Below are 22568 nucleotides of genomic sequence, written 5' to 3'. Positions count from 1 at the left end.
AGCTTTCGGCGGGGTGGTGCCGCGTGGGCGTTGAGTTGTGGTGTGCCGGGGGAAATTGTCAAGGTGATGGGGGATTGGAAAAGCAACGCGTACTTAGGCTACTTAGACCAGCTGCCACAACAGATCATCTTACAGATCACATGTAGCCCAGGCAACTCCTTCATGTATAACATCACAACAATCCTAAACCTCCCACCTCTAACCTAGTATACTCATAATACTGTCTTTAGTTGGGCTGAATAACGAGTAGTACCTCTAATTTGGGACTTATCACTGCACAATGATATCTCTCATTGTCAGATGGTATTCTCTTGAATAAACTGCCCTCGTTATTTGCCCAAAATCAATACATGACTTGGCTACGTGTGATGTATGTGCGCACGAGTGATTGCGTGTGTGTCAGGTGTATGTGAGTGTGTGCGCGCGCAGGTGTGTGAGTATAACTGTAATTATTCCCCCCTCTGCTTCTTTACCTCTGTAAACTTGTAGGGGTAGTTATTTTTCGATAATGACCCAGCAACCAAACAAATAACGACCCAGCAACAGCCTGAATCCTCGATAGTGCAATGGGTTGAGAGGTTGTTCTGTTTCGGTACTACTTTTTGCGACTGAAAAGTTCCGAACGCTCTAATGTACGAAGTATACATCTCTGGAGCAAACAATACAAACATACCGCATTTAAATTAACAACTACAGGCCTGAACACATGAATCTCCATATAAAATCCATGAGTTCGGTTGTTTTCTGAATCTCATCTGCTGTGCTCACGCCGTTCATCACAAGCAATTTCCCAAGGCAAGTAACTCATACTTTGTCTAGCGACAAGAGTAGTTCCCCTTCTTTTCACTCAGTTCCTTCGACAACAGACTGCAATCCGACGGTCAGTTTTCAACAATATTTCATTTAATAAACAGATCACACGCAACCAAATGCACACACCTCATCAATTTAAACAACATAAAGGGGTTTCATACACTATTTTTCCCAGAACACTGAACTTCATACAGTTTTTAACGTTGGAACACGGATGCAAAAGTTCGTCTGCTAGTCCCATTTGACGAAAAAACATTATCCTAAGGGATACCAAAACATATACAGAACACACAATATCTGCCTTTGCCGCCACAGCAGAATAACAGCATATCTGTGTACTTGATTTTAGCCCAAAATAGGAAAACTGACAAGAAGTGTTAACAGAATGGAATGATTTGCACGGAACTATACAACCGCGCATTAATCGATCGCCTGCGCAGGTTGACTGGTTGAGAGAATAGGATTCGATCAAACTTTCGCAAAAAAACTCCTCTTTTCTTTGAATAACTGAAGAAAGGAGGAATAAAGAGGTTACACACCTCGTCTCAGTGATTATAAAAAATAATGGTCTCAGTTCGCGGTCATGAAAAAGCTCGCTAAAGCTCGCATTTTTCATGATCCGCTAACTTCGACCATTATTTTTGATAATCACTGAGACTCGGCATGTAACCTCTACGTAATAAGAGGGAGAGAAAGAGGAGTGTCATTTCTTTGGGATTATCGTGTGCTCTTGATTTGCGCCGGGGGGGGGGGGGGGGGCGATAAGTGAGTAGTTTAAGTGTGAGTTTAGATAGAGCGGACAGCGTCAGATAAACTCTATTTAAACGAGACAGATTAGCCGCGGGTGGAGGAGGAGGATGTTAGATACTTGAGGTAGGCTTAAAGGGATCAGTGTTGGCAGGTAGGGAAGAGAGGGTAGTAAAGCAGGATATCAACACTTAGCCCCGTAATTAGAAAGAGAGGGGAGAGGACGACTTGTGAAAGTCAAGGAGAAGAGTCCAGCCGCAATGTCCATGTTGCCGGGGGGCTTGCACGTGTGATGCATCAGCGGGAGAACGGGAGAGCAACACATTGTGGTCAGTCCTTACCAGCGCGGCGCAGCGGGCATATGCCAACTATTTCTTACCCCCCATCCACCCCCGGCATCCACCGCTGTATTTTGTTAGCAATCCGTTGCATGATGTTTTTAATTTTGAGGCAAATGCATGCCTGTTTGTGTCTTCACTTGAAGTGAGGTTGTGCATGAAGCGACTCGAACCTTGTTATGTAATCATTATTCACGGTGTTAAATTTTTGAGTGAGGGCTCCTTGTGTTTGTTGTTAGTGTAACCAAATGTTCGTTTTTTGTTGTGGATTTATCACTGCACAATGATATCTCTCATTGTCAGATGGTATTCTCTTGAATAAACTGCCCTCGTTATTTGCCCAAAATCAATACATGACTTGGCTACGTGTGATGTATGTGCGCACGAGTGATTGCGTGTGTGTCAGGTGTATGTGAGTGTGTGCGCGCGCAGGTGTGTGAGTATAACTGTAAGTAATAAGAGGGAGAGAAAGAGGAGTGTCATTTCTTTGGGATTATCGTGTGCTCTTGATTTGCGCCGGGGGGGGGGGGGGGGGGGGGCGATAAGTGAGTAGTTTAATTATGTAATGAAGTCAAAGTAAATGATATTTGTCTTAAATGGTATTCAATTTTTGTATTAAACATGCCCCTCTCCTCTTTATTGGTATAATGTACACAAACCCTTTTCGAATGAAGGGACTTACAAACCAATCACTACATGTATTTAGATGTGTGATTATCTTAGCAATGTCTTGCTTGTTTGATTGATTTTCTTTAAAATGTAATGTATGGATTAGAGCATGATGTTGAGAAAGTGCAAGCTGCATTATACCACTTAATTCACATCAATCAACTCGCAATTTACCTCAATGCAATGCATTTTGTGTACATATGTATAATGTGTTTTCACTTTAGTTATCTGTTAAAATGTAGAATTTTAGTTTTCTATTTTCTATTTTTTCTTGTATTTTTATTTCATTTTTGTAGTTAGTCCCTCTTTAGGGCGAGGGCTGGATGTAAAAAAGCAGACCGCTGCTTAATCTACTACCCTCGTTAAATAAAGAATTGTCATTCCCAGACCCAGAGGTCTGGGTTATGCGGAGGCATTTGCCTGTGTGAATGGTGACATTCCGGAACTAATTTTCGGCAAACTTAGTTGTTTGCAGCAATGTATTTCAATTTGTTTTTCATTATTTCTTGAAACTGTTAGTGCATGATGCAAAATTACACTATAATAGGTTATATAATACCAAGAAAAACTATCTCAGATCTCACACGCTAAAAATATGACAAAAAACACGGTAGAGCGACATCCGCAAACCATCTAGCTTCCGGTGTTGTTAGGCCGCTACGGTAAGCGCTTAGTGTGCAGACTGGAGCAGACGATACAGCAAACACAGAGTAAAGCAGACGACACAGTGTTACAGCATGATCAAGGCAGCTACGATTTTATTCCCATACCACTCAGTGATCGCCCACTGAATGACACATGTATTTACTTTTGCTAGAATAGTAATTTCGTAAATCATTCGTTTATGTTATTAGCAACAATCAGTATTTACATTTATTGCAATAATAATTAGCCAGGGGCTACACACGTCTGAAGTCAAAAATCGTGTTGTGTGTTCAATTGGTCAGTTTTGAGATTTTGACATATTTATACCAAATAATCCTTTCTCATTCAGGTTCAACCGATGTTTTTCACATAAAACACTTATTTTATGCAAAATAAAGGTGTTTCAAAACCAACTGTGTCAAGAATTTATTTTCATTGTGTGTTGAAATGCCAAAAATGCATTTGTTTGACTGTTAGTTACGCCAAATTCTCCCAACCCCGTTCCGACGTATGACACATACCGTTGGATTCAGCATTCTCTCCCCTTTCCCGCTGTCATTCTCTCTGTGAATGAGCTGGCCAGTTTTGATTCGGAACCTGGCACTGACAAGCGAGGTTTTACCTCAAACTATGGGGTTGGCATCGTCATTGATGTGGGGACTGGACTTGTGCTTGATTTTGAAGTGCTGTCAAAATTCTGCCAGGCATGTGCACTGAACAACAAAAGGAGGATGACAGAAGTGGAGAGAGCTGAATAGAGGAGAGACCACAAGCCTAGTTGTGAAACCAACTATGAAGGCTCTTCGAAAGGAATGGAGAAGGAAGCCGCCCTTCGTTTGTGGGGAAGGTCAGTGCGCAGAAACAACATGCGTTATACCAGAATGCTTTCAGATGGTGACTCTGTGGCCTTCAAGGCAGTGGTTGATGCCAACCTCTATCCGGTTGAAAAGCTGTAGTGTGTCAACCACTGCGACAAAAGAATGGGGACGGCGCTGAGAAAGAAGGCAAAGGAGAAGAAGCTTGGTGGACGTCATCGTGGCGCCCTGACTGCAAACGCTTGCACCATTCTGCAGTCCTACTACAGGAATACCATCATGAAGAACTTGGGCAAACCTGACAAGATGAAGGAGGCCATCTGGGCATCTTTTTTGCACTGCTCATCCACAGACGACAACCCTCAGCACCAGCAATGTCCAGTAGGCGCCGACTCCTCGTGCTTCTTTCAGAAGGCCGTGGCAACTGGACAAGAGCCGCCACCACACAAGGACAATGTGGGGACTCCACTGTCAGCTGATGTGGCCAGAGCAGTCAAACCCATCTATGACAGGATGTCAGACGTTGGTCTCATGGCCAGAATCAAGCATGGCAGAACGCAGAATGCCAACGAATGCGTCAACGGACAGATCTGGGCGCGCTGCCCCAAAACTGTGCATGTGGGCGCCAGTCGGGTGAATGCAGCTGTTGCCTCAGCTGTGTCCCATTTCAATCAGGGATGTTCCCACCTCTCCCATGTGATGAAGCAGTTGGGTGTTACACCAGCTGAGGGCCTGAAGGACTACCAGGTGAGGCAGGACCGAAGGCGGTGTGACCAAGCTGAACTGGCGGCCCAGCCGGAGAGGAAGCGGTCCCGAAAAGACAAGAAGAGGGCCAGCAAATCCAGGACAGTGCAACAGGAGAGAGAAGGACAGACCTATGGCCCTGGGATGAACTAAGCAGCTTATAGTATTGTAAAGTGTGCACATTTTGGCCATAAAGGAAGGTACTGTGAAGCTTGAATTATTTTTCGTGTTTGTCTTGGTTTTTCTCGAAAGTAAAAATTCCGCTAGAATGGTACTCTTTGAAGGCAAATATTTCAGGAATGGTGCATAGTACAGTGCTGAAATTTGGCACACACTTGCAGGAGATCATGTTGATAATGATGACGCATTGGCTTTAGGTTACCTTTATTCATATTTTTATTTTGGGATTTTTCGTTTGGTATTTCTGAGTTTTCGTTCATAACGTATTTTGTCATGTATATAAATTATGTGATGCGGGAAAAAAATTCTACAGGAAATTCACAATGACAATGCGTCATCATATTCACCAAGCATTCTAGAAAGCAGGAAAACAAACAGAAATAGTTGAAAGAGTCTGGTATGGCTTGGATTTATTTTTAAAATTTGTGTACGTTTTTGTCAAAATATGGCCGTCAAAGTCAACATTTGCATGCAAAACACTTTTTTTCTGTTTGTCTGTTATTTTGAACCCCTTTTTATACTGTTGTGCTATTTGTAACATTATATACCCCCTAAACAATTTTCCACTATTGTGTGTAGCCTTGTCACCATGTACTTTCTTTCACATTTTGTAGTTTTCTATCCCATGATTCGTTGTTGACAAATACATGTCATTCCATTAATCCTATCCATGTGTTGCATTGTTGTGTAAGATGACTGAGTGTGTGCAAGAAACCACTTTGACCATTCACCTAAAAATTACATGAAGGAACGTCTGGGAACCTGCTGATTTGAATCAGCAAATTTCCTTGTTGTCATTGTCATTGTCATTGTCTCTCTCTCTCTCTCTCTCTCTCTCTCTCTCTCTCTCTCACACACACACACACACACACACACACACACACACACACACACACACACACACACACAAAGAAAAAGAAGAAGAAAAAGAAGAAGAAGAAGAAGAAATATTAGTTATACTCTCGAATCGGATGTTTCTTCCGGGATCAGCTGCTTGTTGATGATAGGCAGGGATGGGGGGGACGAGCGGCCTGTCAACGGAGTCGGTGGCTTTGTCGGGGATGGCCCGGACTTTGCTCGTAGTGATATTTCTGCGGAGAAATCTATGTTGTCCAGAAACTCGTCATGGTCTAAAAAACTATTTGCTTCGCTTTCACTACTGCTTCCAGCTCCAGGCGAGGACTGTTCTTTGTTTAAACTAGACATCTGAATGTCGGGAAGCTTTGCGTTAGAATTTTTGTTGCGGAAGATGCTCCTTTGATCTACACTCCAGTGGCGAACGAGCGCTCTGGTTGTTGGCTGGTGCCTACCTTCAGGTGCAGTTTCTCTCAATTCTGGTAAGATCACAGTTTCCGTCGTTTTCTGAATGTCTTTTTGTTTTGAAACCGGTGTAGTTGCACTGGTGCAGTGAAGTTTATCGTTCATTTCTGTCTTATTTAGGTCTACAGTTGATTGGATTTTGGACCTATTCCAATACGTACTCCGTTTCCATGTTTAATTAGCGTTTTTATGTGTAAAACCTTACCTATGAGACAATTCCTGAGCCAAAACATGTAGATCTTCAGTCATTACCTGACAAAAACTATCTGCTGGATTCACTCTAATTGTTGAATTTGCCTACATTCTATCGCGTGACTGAAAATCCAGTCTATCTAGTCTATAAAGAGAATCCACAGAATGATAAACAGACGTAAGAGTTATGACGTCTGAATTATGATGACGTAATAATGAGGCTACAATTTTCTACGATAATGTCGAGTAGGCAGGTGTGTTTTTGATTTTGGATCGCAGGCTGTGGAGGAAAGGTATTTAATTTGCTCATACTGTTCTGTTTGTTAGAGCTGCCTTTTTACTGAGAGTCTCAAGTTGTACTTTGTCATCAACCATAAACTCCCTCCTGCTTATAAGTAGGGTAAATGAGGTCTAGACATATGCCGGTCGGGGTTTACCCGGGGACCGCTACGGCAGCCGGATTGGTCTAGACTGATACCAACAAATAAGCAGCCCCGTCCATTTTTATATTTAGTCAAGTTTTGACTAAATATTTTAACATCGAGGGGGAATCGAAACGAGGGTCGTGGTGTATGTGCGTGTGTGTGTGTGTGTGTCTGTCTGTCTGTGTGTGTGTGTGTGTGTGTGTGTGTAGAGCGATTCAGACTAAACTACTGGACCGATCTTTATGAAATTTGACATGAGAGTTCCTGGGTATGAAATCCCCGAACGTTTTTTTCATTTTTTTGATAAATGTCTTTGATGACGTCATATCCGGCTTTTCGTGAAAGTTGAGGCGGCACTGTCACGCCCTCATTTTTCAACCAAATTGGTTGAAATTTTGGTCAAGTAATCTTCGACGAAGCCCGGACTTCGGTATTGCATTTCAGCTTGGTGGCTTAAAAATTAATTAATGACTTTGGTCATTAAAAATCTGAAAATTGTAAAAAAAATTAAAAATTTATAAAACGATCCAAATTTTTGTTTATCTTATTCTCCATCATTTGCTGATTCCAAAAACATATACATATGTTATATTCGGATTAAAAACAAGCTCTGAAAATTAAATATATAAAAATTATTATCAAAATTAAATTGTCCAAATCAATTTAAAAACACTTTCATCGTATTCCTTGTCGGTTCCTGATTCCAAAAACATATAGATATGATATGTTTGGATTAAAAACACGCTCAGAAAGTTAAAACAAAGAGAGGTACAGAAAAGCGTGCTATCCTTCTTAGCGCAACTACTACCCCGCTCTTCTTGTCAATTTCACTGCCTTTGCCATGAGCGGTGGACTAACGATGCTACGAGTATACGGTCTTGCTGAAAAATGGCATTGCGTTCAGTTTCATTCTGTGAGTTCGACAGCTACTTGACTAAATATTGTATTTTCGCCTTACGCGACTTGTTTCATTCTTTTGTTGTTGTTGTTGTTGTTGTTGCCGTCGCTTGTTCTTGACCTCTCTGGTTTGTACCTGTAATTACACCATTTTAATTGTAATTGTAATTTTCTTTATTTGACTCGTCCAGAAAAAATGCTGTGCAGTCCAAGAGAAGAGAGTAAATCTGGTCAGACCAACAAGCAACACGATAGCCGTATCATACCGTATCACACCGTATCATACCGTAATCATACCGTATCATACCGTATCATACCGTATCATACCGTATCATACCAAAGAATGCACATCCTAATACAACCAGATGAAAGAGGTTTCATTTCCTTTTAGTTTTACCCTCTTTTTATATTTAGTCAAGTTTTGACTAAATATTTTAACATCGAGGGGGAATCGAAACGAGGGTCGTGGTGTATGTGCGTGCGTGTGTGTGTGTGTGTGTGTGCGTGTGTGTGTGTGTGTGTGTGTGTGTAGAGCGATTCAGACTAAACTACTGGACCGATCTTTATGAAATTTGACATGAGAGTTCCTGGGTATGAAATCCCCGAACGTTTTTTTCATTTTTTTGATAAATGTCTTTGATGACGTCATATCCGGCTTTTCGTGAAAGTTGAGGCGGCACTGTCACGCCCTCATTTTTCAACCAAATTGGTTGAAATTTTGGTCAAGTACTCTTCGACGAAGCCCGGGGTTCGGTATTGCATTTCAGCTTGGTGGCTTAAAAATTAATTAATGACTTTGGTCATTAAAAATCTGAAAATTGTAAAAAAAAATAAAAATTTATAAAACGATCCAAATTTACGTTTATCTTATTCTCCATCATTTGCTGATTCCAAAAACATATAAATATGTTATATTTGGATTAAAAACAAGCTCTGAAAATTAAATATATAAAAATTATTATCCAATTTTTTTTTTCGAAATCAATTTAAAAACACTTTCATCTTATTCCTTGTCGGTTCCTCATTCCAAAAATATATAGATATGATATGTTTGGATTAAAATCACGCTCAGAAAGTTTAAACGAAGAGAGGTACAGAAAAGCGTGCTATGCAGCATAGCGTAACCACTACCCCGCTCTTCTTGTCAATTTCACTGCCTATGCCGTGAGCGGTGGACCACGAGTATACGGTCTTGCTGCGTTGCATTGCGTTCAGTTTCATTCTGTGAGTTCGACAGCTACTTGACTAAATATTGTATTTTCGCCTTACGCGACTTGTTTACATTTAGTAAGTTTTGATCATTAGTTTGTTATCCCATTCGAGAAATTCGGGTCGCAACAGGAGTCGCATTGCGTATCAAGGCGTAATCAGGCTGTTTGAGCATCATGGTCTTGTTCAAATTCTGTCTGCACAGCAGTTTTTCGTGTGTGTGCATGTGTGTGTGTGTGTGTGTGTGTGCTTGTGTGTGTGCGTGCGTGCTTGTGTGTGTGCGTGCGTGCGTGCGTGTGTGTGTGTGTGTGTGTGTGTGTGAATGTGTTAGGGTGTGTGTGTGTGTGTGTGTGTGAATGTGTTAGGGTGTGTGTGTGTGTGTGTGTGTGTGTGTGAATGTGTTAGGGTGTGTGTGTGTGTGTGTGTGTGTGAATGTGTTAGGGTGTGTGTGTGTGTGTGTGTGTGTGTGTGTGTGTGTGTGTGTGTGTGTGTGTGTGTGTGATGTCGTTACCATGCATGCACATTGCAAGCATGCATGCGTACATGTGCTTCCAGGAGTGTTGTTGTTGACTCACCTGAGAAATCAGTTTATCTTTTTGGTCGTGGATAAAAAAAAACTGAACGTTGAAGTTATCTCGTGTTTTTTGTTTGTTAACTAGAGCTTTGAAACTTTGCACGCATATATATAGGGTTTGATAATCTCCCGACATGACTCGATTTCTTTCTAACCCCAGTGAACTGTATTCATTGGCTTAGGACAGTTGAGAAGCTGTTGAGAAGAGGAGAGACTCACCATGTCCTCCCAGGAGCCTGGATGTGGTGAGCAGCTCCCATCAACTTCACAAACACAATCCTCAGCCGACACAGCCTCTCGCTCTCTTGAAGATGGTCAGCAGTCATCAGATACTAGTGTACAATCCACTTCCTCGGCTTCCCTGCTGACGGTTGGCGATGTTTCCAGCTCCGTAAATGTGCCATTCTACACGGTCAATGCTCCTGACCAAGAGGGCGAGCAACCTTCAGAACCTGCTGTACAGTTCTTTAGTTCTGCTTCCTGGGCGTCAGGGAAAATTTCAACAGAGGGAAGCCACTCCTGGCTGTCAGAGGAAGGTTCAACAGAGAAAACCACCACCACCAGCCCCACCAGCCCCATAGAACCTCCAGCATACACGGTCACGCCGCCTGCCGAGGTACGGTTGAAGTTGGCATACACACGTCAGCAGTCACTAGATTGTTAGTGTGTGTGTGTGTGTGTGTGTGTGTGTGTGTGTGTGTGTGTGTGTGTATGTGTGTGTGTGTGTGTGTGTGTGTGTGTGTGTGTGTGTGTGTGTGTGTGTGTATGAACGTGATTTTTGAAGAGCTCATTTTATTGTAATGAAGACTTTTGAAAGTTTTCTGAGCCCTGCATTAAAAACATTACTGAATCGTTTTGACTAACTCCGTAAACTTGCGTCGGTACAGATCTAGCAGAACATTCTCTGACAACGGTACGGACAAGTATCCATTATGTTTTCGGCTTCCAGTGCTTACAGGAGGCAGGGACGCAACGTTTGGGGAGCCCTGCAGATACACAGATATTCTTCTTTTTCTTGTAGGTTTTCTGACTATCATTATCATTATTTTCATTATCCTTGCCAGGCGTGTGTGTCGCCATTGCCTGAGGGAGATGTTGCAAGAAAGTTGAGCCGTCGGCCCGGTTCTGTTGCTAGAGTGCCTACAGTGACCAAACTCTTCTATCACCCTCCCCGGGATTCCAGGGTTCGTGTGCGTGTTTGTGTGTTTGTGTGTTTGTGTGTGTGTGTGTGCGTGTGTGTGTGTGTGTGTGTGCCTGTGTGCGCGCGCGCGCGCGTGTGTGTGTGTGTGTGTGTGTGTGTGTGTGTGTGTGTGTGTGTGATTGGCTTTGAGGCAAGGAGTCAGCAGGGCTAACACCTTTCCGGTTCTCGCCAGAAATTCTCTGTCTCTCTCTCTCCCGACACTCTATCTGTATCTTTCTCTTTCTCTCTCTCTCTCTCCCGACACTCTATCTGTATCTTTCTCTTTCTCTGTCTCCCGACACTCTATCTGTATCTTTCTCTTTCTCTGTCTCCCGACACTCTATCTGTATCTTTCTCTGTCTCTCTCTCTCCCGACACTCTATCCGTATCTTTCTCTGTCTCTCTCTCCCGACACTCTATCTGTATGTTTCTCTTTCTCTGTCTCCCGACACTCTATCTGTATCTTTCTCTTTCTCTGTCTCCCGACACTCTATCTGTATCTTTCTCTGTCTCTCTCTCCCGACACTCTATCTGTATCTTTCTCTGTCTCTCTCTCCCGACACTCTATCTGTATCTTTCTCTTTCTCTGTCTCCCGACACTCTATCTGTATCTTTCTCTTTCTCTGTCTCCCGACACTCTATCTGTATCTTTCTCTGTCTCTCTCTCCCGACACTCTATCTGTATCTTTCTCTTTCTCTGTCTCCCGACACTCTATCTGTATCTTTCTCTGTCTCTCTCTCCCGACACTCTATCTGTATCTTTCTCTTTCTCTGTCTCCCGACACTCTATCTGTATCTTTCTCTCTCTCTCTCTCCCGACACTCTATCTGTATCTTTCCCTTTCTCTCTCTCCCGACATTCTATCTGTATCTTTCTCTTTCTCTCTCTCCCGACACTCTATCTGTATCTTTCTCTGTCTCTCTCTCCCGACACTCTATCTGTATCTTTCTCTGTCTCCCGACACTCTATCTGTATCTTTCTCTGTCTCTCTCTCCCGACACTCTATCGGTATCTTTCTCTGTCTCCCGACACTCTATCTGTATCTTTCTCTGTCTCTCTCTCCCGACACTCTATCTGTATCTTTCTCTTTCTCTCTCTCCCGACACTCTATCTGTATCTTTCTCTGTCTCTCTCTCCCGACACTCTATCTGTGTCTTTCTCTGTCTCCCGACACTCTATCTGTATCTTTCTCTGTCTCTCTCTCCCGACACTCTATCTGTATCTTTCTCTGTCTCTCTCTCCCGACACTCTATCTGTATCTTTCTCTGTCTCTCTCTCCCGATACTCTATCTAAATCTTTCTCTTTCTCTCTCTCCCGACACTCTATCTGTATCTTTCTCTGTCTCTCTCTCCCGACTCTCTATCTGTATCTTTCTCTGTCTCTCTCTCTCCCGACACTCTATCTGTATCTTTCTCTGTCTCTCTCTCCCGACACTCTATCTGTATCTTTCTCTGTCTCTCTCTCCCGACACTCTATCTGTATCTTTATCTTTCTATGTCTCTGTCTCCCGACACTCTATCTGTATCTTTCTCTTTCTCTCTCTCCCGACACTCTATCTGTATCTTTCTCTTTCTCTCTCTCCCGACACTCTATCTGTATCTTTCTCTTTCTCTCTCTCCCGACACTCTATCTGTATCTTTCTCTGTCTCTCTCTCCCGACTGACACTCTATCTGTATCTTTCTCTTTCTTTCTCTCCCGACACTCTATCTGTATCTTTCTCTTTCTCTCTCTCTCCCGACACTCTATCTGTATCTTTCTCTGTCTCTCTCCCGACACTCTATCTGTATCTTTCTCTTTCTCTCTCTCCCGACACTCTATCTGTATCTTTCTCTCTCTCTCCCTACACTCTATCTGTATCTTTCTCTGTCTCTCTCCCGACACTCTATCTGTATCTTTCTCTGTCTCCCGACTCTCTATCTGTATCTTTCTCTTTTTCTTTCTCTCTCTCCCGACACTCTATCTGTATCTTTCTCTTTCTCTCTCTCTCCCGACACTCTATCTGTATCTTTCTCTTTCTCTCTCTCCCGACACTCTATCTGTATCTTTCTCTTTCTCTGTCTCTCTCTCCCGACACTCTATCTGTATCTCTCGCTTTCTCTGTCTCTCTCTCCCGACACTCTATCTGTATCTTTCGCTTTCTCTGTCTCTCTCTCTCCCGACACTCTATCTGTATGTTTCTCTTTCTCTCTCTCTCTCTCTCCCGACACTCTATCTGTATCTTTCTGTTTCTCTGTCTCTCTCTCCCGACACTCTATCTGTGTCTTTCTCTCTCTCCCGACACTCTATCTGTATCTCTCGCTTTCTCTCTCTCCCGACACTCTATCTGTATCTTTCGCTTTCTCTGTCTCTCTCTCCCGACACTCTATCTGTATCTTTCTCTTTCTCTCTCTCCCGACACTCTATCTGTATCTTTCTCTTTCTCCCGATACTCTATCTGTATCTTTCTCTGTCTCTCTCTCCCGACACTCTATCTGTATCTTTCTCTGTCTCTGTCTCCCGATACTCTATCTGTATCTTTCTCTTTCTCTCTCTCCCGACACTCTATTTGTATCTTTCTCTTTCTCTCGACACTCTATCTGTATCTTTCTCTCTCTCTCTCTCTCCCGACACTCTATCTGTATCTTTCTCTGTCACTCTCTCCCGACACTCTATCTGTATCTTTCTCTTTCTCTGTCACCCGACACTCTATCTGTATTTTTCTCTTTCTCTCTCTCTCTCTCCCGACACTCTATCTGTATCTTTCTCTCTCTCCCGACACTCTATTTGTATCTTTCTCTTTCTCTCGACACTCTATCTGTATCTCTCGCTTTCTCTGTCTCTCTCTCCCGACACTCTATCTGTATCTTTCGCTTTCTCTGTCTCTCTCTCCCGACACTCTATCTGTATCTTTCTCTTTTTCTGTCTGTCTCTCCCGACACTCTATCTGTATCTTTCTCTTTCTCTCTCTCCCGACAATCTATCTTTCTCTTTCTCTGTCTCTCTCTCCCGACACTCTATCTGTATCTTTCTCTTTCTCCCGATACTCTATCTGTATCTTTCTCTTTCTCTCTCTCCCGACACTCTATCTGTATCTTTCTCTTTCTCTCTCTCCCGACACTCTATCTGTATCTTTCTCTTTCTCCCGATATTCTATCTGTATCTTTCTCTGTCTCTCTTTCCCGACACTCTATCTGTATCTTTCTCTGTCTCTGTCTCCCGATACTCTATCTGTATCTTTCTCTTTCTCCCGACACTCTATCTGTATCTTTCTCTCTCTCTCTCTCCCGACACTCTATCTGTATCTTTCTCTGTCTCTCTCTCCCGACACTCTATCTGTATCTTTCTCTGTCTCTGTCTCCCGACACTCTATCTGTATCTTTCTCTGTCTCTCTCTCCCGACACTCTATCTGTATCTTTCTCTGTCTCTCTCTCCCGACACTCTATCTGTATCTTTCTCTGTCTCTCTCTCCCGACACTCTATCTGTATCTTTCTCTGTCTCTCTCTCCCGACACTCTATCTTTCTCTTTCTCTGTCTCTCTCTCCCGACACTCTATCTGTATCTTTCTCTTTCTCTCTCTCCCGACACTCTATCTGTATCTTTCTCTCTCTCTCCCGACACTCTATCTGTATCTTTCTCTGTCTCTCTCTCCCGACACTCTATCTGTATCTTTCTCTTTCTCTGTCTCTCTCTCCCGACACTCTATCTGTATCTTTCTCTCTCTCTCCCGACACTCTATCTGTATCTTTCTCTGTCTCTCTCCCGACACTCTATCTGTATCTTTCTCTTTCTCTCTCTCCCGACACTCTATCTTTCTCTTTCTCTGTCTCTCTCTCCCGACACTCTATCTGTATCTTTCTCTTTTTCTCTCTCTCTCTCCCGACACTCTATCTGTATCTTTCTCTTTCTCTCTCTCTCTCCCGACACTCTATCTGTATCTTTCTCTTTCTCTCTCTCCCGACACTCTATCTGTATCTGTATCTTTCTCTGTCTCTCTCTCCCGACACTCTATCTGTATCTTTCATTTCCCCTCTCTCTCTCTCCCGACACTCTATCTGTATCTTTCTGTTTCTCTGTCTCTCTCTCCCGACACTCTATCTGTATCTTTCTGTTTCTCTGTCTCTCTCTCTCGACACTCTATCTGTATCTTTCTCTCTCTCCCGACACTCTATCTGTATCTCTCGCTTTCTCTGTCTCTCTCTCCCGACACTCTATCTGTATCTTTCGCTTTCTCTGTCTCTCTCTCCCGACACTCTATCTGTATCTTTCTCTCTCTCCCGACACTCTATCTGTATCTGTATCTTTCTCTCTCTCCCGACACTCTATCAATATCTTTCTCTGTCTCTGTCGCCCGATACTCTATCTGTATCTTTCTCTTTCTCCCGACACTCTATCTGTATCTTTCTCTTTCTCCCGACACTCTATCTGTATCTTTCTCTGTCACTCTCTCCCGACACTCTATCTGTATCTTTCTCTTTCTCTGTCTCCCGACACTCTATCTGTATCTTTCTCTTTTTCTCTCTCTCTCTCCCGACACTCTATCTGTATCTTTCTCTTTCTCTGTCTCTCTCTGCCGACACTCTATCTGTATCTTTCTCTTTCTCTCTCTCCCGACACTCTATCTGTATCTTTCTCTTTCTCTGTCTCTCTCTCCCGACACTCTATCTGTATCTTTCATTTTCTCTGTCTCTGTCGCCCGATACTCTATCTGTATCTTTCTCTTTCTCTCTCTCTCTCTCTCCCGACACTCTATCTGTATCTTTCTGTTTCTCTGTCTCTCTCTCTCGACACTCTATCTGTATCTTTCTCTCTCTCCCGACACTCTATCTGTATCTTTCGCTTTCTCTGTCTCTCTCTCCCGACATTCTATCTGTATCTTTCGCTTTCTCTGTCTCTCTCTCCCGACACTCTATCTGTATCTTTCTCTCTCTCCCGACACTCTATCTGTATCTCTCGCTTTCTCTGTCTCTCTCTCCCGTCACTCTATCTGTATCTTTCGCTTTCTCTGTCTCTCTCTCCCGACACTCTATCTGTATCTTTCTCTTTCTCTGTCTCCCGACACTCTATCTGTATCTCTCGCTTTCTCTTTCTCTCTCTCCCGACAATCTATCTTTCTCTTTCTCTGTCTCCCGACACTCTATCTGTATCTTTCTCTTTCTCCCGATACTCTATCTGTATCTTTCTCTCTCTCCCGACACTCTATCTGTATCTTTCTCTTTCTCTCTCTCCCGACACTCTATCTGTATCTTTCTCTTTCTCCCGATACTCTATCTGTATCTTTCTCTCTCTCCCGACACTCTATCTGTATCTTTCTCTGTCTCTGTCTCCCGATACTCTATCTGTATCTTTCTCTTTCTCTCTCTCCCGACACTCTATCTGTATCTTTCTGGGGCGGGGATATAGCTCAGTTGGTAGCGCGCTGGATTTGTATTCAGTTGGCCGCTGTCAGCGTGAGTTCGATCCCAGGTTCGGCGGAAATTTATTTCAGAGTCAACTTTGTGTGCAGACTCTCTTCGGTGTCCGAACCCTCCCCCCGTGTACACTACATTGGGTGTGCACGTTAAAGATCCCACGATTGACAAAAGGGTCTTTCCTGGCAAAATTGCTTAGGCACAGTTAATAATTGTCTACCTATACCCGTGTGACTTGGAATAATAGGCCGTGAAAGGTAAATATGCGCCGAAATGGCTGCAATCTACTGGCCGAATAAAATTTCATCTCACACGGCATCACTGCAGAGCGCCTAGAACTGTACCCACGGAATATGCGCGATATAAGCGTCATTGATTGATTGATTGATTGATTTCTCTGTCTCTCTCTCCCGACACTCTATCTGTATCTTTCTCTGTCTCTGTCTCCCGACACTCTATCTGTATCTTTCTCTGTCTCTCTCTCCCGACACTCTATCTTTCTCTGTCTCTCTCTCCCGACACTCTATCTGTATCTTTCTCTTTCTCTCTCTCCCGACACTCTATCTGTATCTTTCTCTGTCTCTCTCTCCCGACACTCTATCTGTATCTTTCTCTTTCTCCCGACACTCTATCTGTATCTTTCTCTGTCTCTCTCTCCCGACACTCTATCTGTATCTTTCTCTGTCTCTCTCTCCCGACACTCTATCTGTATCTTTCTCTGTCTCTCTCTCCCGACACTCTATCTGTATCTTTCTCTGTCTCTCTCTCCCAACACTCTATCTGTATCTTTGTCTGTCTCTCTCTAACATCCTCTCTCTCTCAGTGTCTCCCTCTCAGTCCCCATCTCTCTCTCTCTCAGTGTCTCCCTCTCAGTCCCCATCTCTCTCTCTCAGTGTCTCCCTCTCAGTCCCCATCTCTCTCTCTCTCTCTCTCTCCCTCTCTCTCTCTCTCTCTCTCTCTCAGTGTCTCCCTCTCAGTCCCCATCTCTCTCTCTCTCTCTCTCTCTCTCAGTGTCTCCCTCTCAGTCCCCATCTCAGACTCAGACATGGGACTGGTCCGAATTTTATCGGAATTCCGATATTTTCCTTAGCTCACAGACCATTCTTGAGATCGATGCAAATTCGTTGAGAACAAAAAGGGGGGGGGGGGGGGTGGTATGAACCGTTCAGCTGAAGCTGTCTGCGTCTGAAGTCAGTGCATTCGCACCCCAGCACTCGCGTGAACCCATAGGTAGTGGTATGAACCGTTCAGCTGAAGCTGTCTGCGTCTGAAGTCAGTGCATTCGCACCCCAGCACCCCAGCACTCGCGTGAACCCATAGCAGTATCATGGGTCGCGTTTGATTGGCTGTCGATCTACGACGATTATCACCTAGGCTTAATTATTCACCGATGGCGGTTTGCGGGTTGTTTTGATTGGCTGCCGATCTCCAAACGCCGAAGGTGAAAAAGGTAGCATCATGGCGCCTGGATTCCGTATTGTTTTGTCGGCTGTGGAAGCTCTTACGATCGACGACCAAAGTGTGAAAAACAAGTGGAAAGCCAACTGTCTGTCAGAAGAAGTGACTGTCACTATCAACAAGAAAGAAAGGCGCCAGCTCATTGGCGACAGTATCGTCAAGATATCCATTCCCGGTCAGGCCGTGTGCACGTAGTGCGACAACGGCCACTGCGTGGTGAAATACGGACTTGGTGGAAAAAATGTGTTGGTTCGTCATCTTGTCTTTATTTGGTGTTTAACGTCGTTTTCAACCGTTCAAGATTATACATGTATCGCGACGGAGGGAAGGAGGGTGATGGGATAGAGCCACTTGTCAATTGTTTCCTGTCCACTGGGACTGCCCTGCCAACGCTGACACCAAGCGGGCCCGTGCGCTGTTGGACAGCTACAGTGTGGACCAGGTCGTTCCTTTTCCCTCCCACTCCCGTGGCCACATCCTGGATTGGATTGTCACTCGACCCTCGGACAATCTGGTCTCCAGCCTCGTCGCCAACGACCATCTTGTCTCCGACCACACTGCCATCAACTTCCTCGTCAGCATCACCAAGCCAGCACAGAAGCGGAAGATGGTCACACGTCGCCAGCTACGAGACATTGAGACAGATGCTTTTGGAGACGAAGCTGCCCTGCTGCTTGCCCAGCGAGACCCGTCCTCTGACCCCGCCCATTTCTTCAGCTTGACTCTGCCCCAGCTCCTCGACAAACACGCCCCGCCATCCCTATGCGCAGTCTCTGAGCGACAGCCGGCTCCCTGGTTCTCTGAGGACATCACAGCCGCCAAGATCGAGAGACGGCGAGCGGAGCGTGCATGGCGACACTCTGGCCTGGAGGCTCATAAGCAGATTCTCAGGGATGCGGTGCTTCGAGTCACGCAAGCCATCACTGCTGCCAAGGTCGAGCACTTCCACGACCGCATCGTCAACGCCTCATCATCCAGGGAGCTGTTCTCCATCATGTCCTCTCTCCTGGGCTCCTCCCCCGCTGCCCCCTTACCCACTGCTCACCCACCACAGGATATCCCGGAGTTCTTCAAGGACAAGATTGACAAGCTTCGGAAAACACTCGATCAGCAGCCCTTCGTCCCATCCCCACCCTCCCCTTCCTTCTCCGGCTCCCCCCTCACGTGCTTTCAGCCTGTCACTCAAAACCACGTCAAGCGACTCATCACCAAGACGGCCATCAAGACCTGCGAGCTAGACCCCCTGCCAGGCTTCCTCTTCACCAAGTGTCTGGACAAGCTCCTGCCGTCTATCACAGATATCATCAACATAATCCTTGGCCACAGGCGTCGTTCCCGACTGCTTCAAGTCTGCCGTTGTCCGCCCACTCATCAAGAAGCCCGGCCTTGACGTCAACGAGTTGAAGAACTACCGTCCTGTGTCCAACCTGCCCTTCCTCTCCAAGCTTCTGGAACGTATCATCCTGGAGCAGTTGAGCGCCCACCTGTCTCGGAACTCGCTGATGCCAGTGTACCAGTCAGCGTACTGCCCTCACCACAGCACCGAGACGGCGCTCCTGCGAATCACCACGGACCCCCTGAACGCAACAGATAGCGGTCTCGTCTCTGCCCTTGTGCTGCTGGACCTTTCCGCGGCCTTCGACACGATCGACCACCAGCTACTCGTCGATCGCCTCAGTTCCACGTTCGGCATTCACGACACCGCCCTCTCTTGGTTCAGGAACTACCTCCAGAATCGCTCTCAGACTGTCACCACTGATTCGTTCTCTTCTCAGCCTGTCCCTGTCCGCTTCGGCGTCCCACAAGGATCTGTCCTCGGCCCTGTCCTTTTCACCCTGTACACCCAACCCCTCTCCCTGGTCATCGAACGCCACGGCCTGAACTACAACTCCTTTGCCGATGACACGCAGCTCCAGAACAGCGCCAAGCCGGAGGACGTTGACGATCTCCTTGGATCCATCTCCAGTTGTTTCACTGACATCAAGAACTGGATGACTGAGAACAAGTTGAAGCTGAACAGTGAGAAGACGGAGGCCATTCTCGTTGGAACACGACAGAAGATTGCTTCCCTCACTGTGACCGACCTCCAGCTGGATGACGCGACTGTTCCATTCTCCCCTGCTGTCAAGAGCCTTGGCGTCTTTCTCGACTCCACTCTCTCCATGCAGACACACATCTCCTTCATCATCAAGACCTGCTTTTTCCACCTACGACGCATCGCCTCCATCCGTCGCTACCTCACCCACGACGCCTGTGTCAAGCTGGTTGTCTCCCTCATCTTCAGTCGTCTGGACTACTGCAACTCCCTTCTGGCTGGCCTCCCCGCCTCATCCATTCATGGCCTACAACGAGTCCAGAACGCCGCTGCCAGGCTGACGTTGAGGAAGACGAAGCGAGACCACATCACCCCCCTACTTCGCTCCTTGCACTGGCTCCCTGTCAACACCCAAATCTCCTACAAACTGTCCACTCTGGTCTACAAGTGTCTCAACGACTCTGCTCCCGAGTACCTTCAATCCTCCCTGGACCTGTACACCCAGCCCTCCGACCGTTCCCTTCGTTCTGCTGCTGACCCTCTCCGCCTCCACATCCCTCGCTCGAAACTCGCATCTGCTGGTCAGCGTGCATTTCCCTCCGCGGGCCCCTCCGTCTGGAACTCCCTGCCGCTTGAGCTTCGCCAGAGCCCCTCTCTTGACGCGTTCAAGAGTAGGTTGAAGACTCAGTTCTTCCCGTAGCTGGCTGCGACTTTCATGCTCGACGTGATGTGTTGTGCCCCAAAAGACATTCTTGTGCTGTGCTCTGTGAGAGGTGTTTTCTTTGTGCTTAATATTATTTTGTTTGGACCTAGCTATTGATGTGTACATTGTTGTTAAACAGTTAATTGTTGTATGTTTATCAGGGTTTGCTAGTGTGTGATAGGGTTCGTGTCCGTCTGAAGATGTTAGTTTCTTTGTTAGTCCTGTGTTGACAACTCTTCGACAAGCGCTTAGAACTGTACCCACGGAATACGCGCTATATAAGCTTCATATTGATTGATTGATTGAAATTTGCCCCAGGGGCTTGCAACGTAGTACAATATATTACCTTACTGGGAGAATGCAAGTTTCCAGTACAAAGGACTTAACATTTCTTACATACTGCTTGACTAAAATCAATATGGGACTCCCCCTAACCCGCGGGGGTCTTGGTTCGTCACATTGAAAGCAAGAAGCACATAGGTTGTTTCTGCAACCGAGGTAAGCTTTCTTTATTAATATTTGGGCGCCGGTCCTCCGTCATAATGAAGCCATACCCACTCTTCTTCTTCTTCTTCTTCTTCTTCTTCTTCTTCTTCTTCAGTCTTCTTCTTCTTCTTGACTCTCACTGACTCGGTAGCCTAGTACCATTACTGGCCTATACCATATTTCAACAGCCCGAAAAATAAATGTTTTTATGATAAAGCACAGTGTCAGTATGCGGATGCCTAGCGTTTGTATTGTTTGCATTGCAATAACTGAATAAGAAGGAACAAAACACGCTTGTATGTTGCAAAATCATTCAAATCATGCAACAAACACCAAATTTTGCAAATATGAAGAGTTTTATGTGCTTAACAAAACCTGATACAGAGCCACCGCGAAAAATTAAAAAATAGGTAGTTTTTAAACAATTTTTCAAAATGGCCGCCAGTGTAAACGGTTGGGTATGTTAGGCATAATTCATTTCATGTGATTAACAGCAAATTTGGCGTAAATGGACATTTGCTTTTGCTTAACAAAACCTGATACAGAGCCACCGTGAAAAAATTAAGAAATCAGTAGTTTTTTTTAACAATTTTCAAAATGGCCGCCAATGAAAAGGGTATTTATGCATTTTTGATGCTACAAGACATTCTCTTGCAATAGAAACTAACACAAAAACATTTTTAAACAAAACAATACATGTATTGTTGGTGCAGAGAATGACTGGACGGTGTGGGTGGCAGGGTTGAAGAATTTGTGGATTACCTAAACTGTGCAAAAATAAATATATTGCACCAATTTTCATACCAAAACGAAAACATTCATTCCTGTGCTGTTGTATTCAATGTATGCTATTGAGGGCACTCAACTTGGCTAACTGGAACACTTTTAAGATAAAAGGTGGCCTTTACATGGGTTATTTGACCGCCGCCCAAATAAGGGTACCCCCAAAATAAAACTGATAAAAATGTAATGTATCAACTCAAATGTCGACTAAAATTCATATTCGCTGTATTTTGAAAACGTTGTTTGTTCTCATGTGTTTAGACAACTAGCACATTCCGGCAAGTGTCTATAACTCAAAAGAAACTTTGGCAGTACTTGAAACAACCATCTATATATATATATACGACTTGTGTCTGTTTGTCTGTGTGTTTGTGTATCTGTCTGTGTATTTGTGTGTTTGTGTATTTGTGTATTCGCCATGCACGGCCAAAGTTCTCGATGGATCTGCTTCAAATTTGGTGGGCATATTCAGGTAGACCCGGGACACGACACAACCTGGTCGATATTTCAACACGTGCTCTCAGCGCGCAGCGCGGAACCGATTTTGGTTCCACCTCAGCTATTTTGGTTCCACCTCAGCTTACTACTATTTTTAGAATGTCACTGCGCTGTCCACTGCGTTGAGCGTCTTCGGATATTCCCGGCGTTCTGTTACTGTTACTATTTTTAGAAGGTCAACGCAGTGTACAGAACGTAAATTGGACCCGTAAATTATCCTCACTGTAAAAGTGCAAAGGTCGAATCAATTTACAGCCACGCGAAAAATACACTGTCATCTATCTCTCTATACATACGGCTTCTCTGTGTTTTTGTGTGTGTGTGTGTGTGTGTGTCTCTCTCTATATGAGCAACACCTGTGCATTGTTCAGTTCTGTTTGTGATGTGGTCTGGCGGCTTTTGTGTAATTTTATGTACTGGCCTTCCTTTGAGAAGCCATAACTTGCTCAGTCCTGTTTGAGTGGAG

The 22568-nt window shown here is 44.7% G+C and overlaps 2 protein-coding genes across 6 annotated transcripts in view; one reads left to right on the top strand and one right to left on the bottom strand.

Annotated features, from left to right (window-relative positions):
* LOC138969515 (uncharacterized) overlaps positions 1-6619 on the bottom strand; it is a 107577-nt gene extending 100958 nt beyond the window's left edge. For all 5 annotated transcript variants that reach the window (XR_011456484.1, XR_011456485.1, XM_070342330.1 and 2 more), the window contains exon 1: positions 5912-6619. Coding sequence is in view for 3 of the 5 variants with exons in the window: in XM_070342330.1 (XP_070198431.1) it covers positions 5912-6376 (465 nt within the window). In the remaining 2 variants the exon portion in view is untranslated. The remainder of the gene's footprint in view (positions 1-5911) is intronic.
* A 60-nt stretch (positions 6620-6679) lies between these two features.
* Positions 6680-22568, top strand: part of LOC138968046 (uncharacterized) — an 82381-nt gene continuing 66492 nt past the window's right edge. The window contains exons 1-3 of the mRNA XM_070340609.1: positions 6680-6756; positions 9751-10184; positions 10633-10752. Of these exons, the coding sequence (XP_070196710.1) occupies positions 9789-10184; positions 10633-10752 (516 nt within the window). The 5' untranslated portion in view covers positions 6680-6756; positions 9751-9788. The remainder of the gene's footprint in view (positions 6757-9750; positions 10185-10632; positions 10753-22568) is intronic.

The sequence above is a fragment of the Littorina saxatilis genome, linkage group LG6 (assembly GCF_037325665.1).
Source record: "Littorina saxatilis isolate snail1 linkage group LG6, US_GU_Lsax_2.0, whole genome shotgun sequence".
In the NCBI taxonomy this organism is placed as follows: domain Eukaryota; kingdom Metazoa; phylum Mollusca; class Gastropoda; order Littorinimorpha; family Littorinidae; genus Littorina; species Littorina saxatilis.
This window is presented reverse-complemented; position numbering and strand designations above follow the sequence as displayed.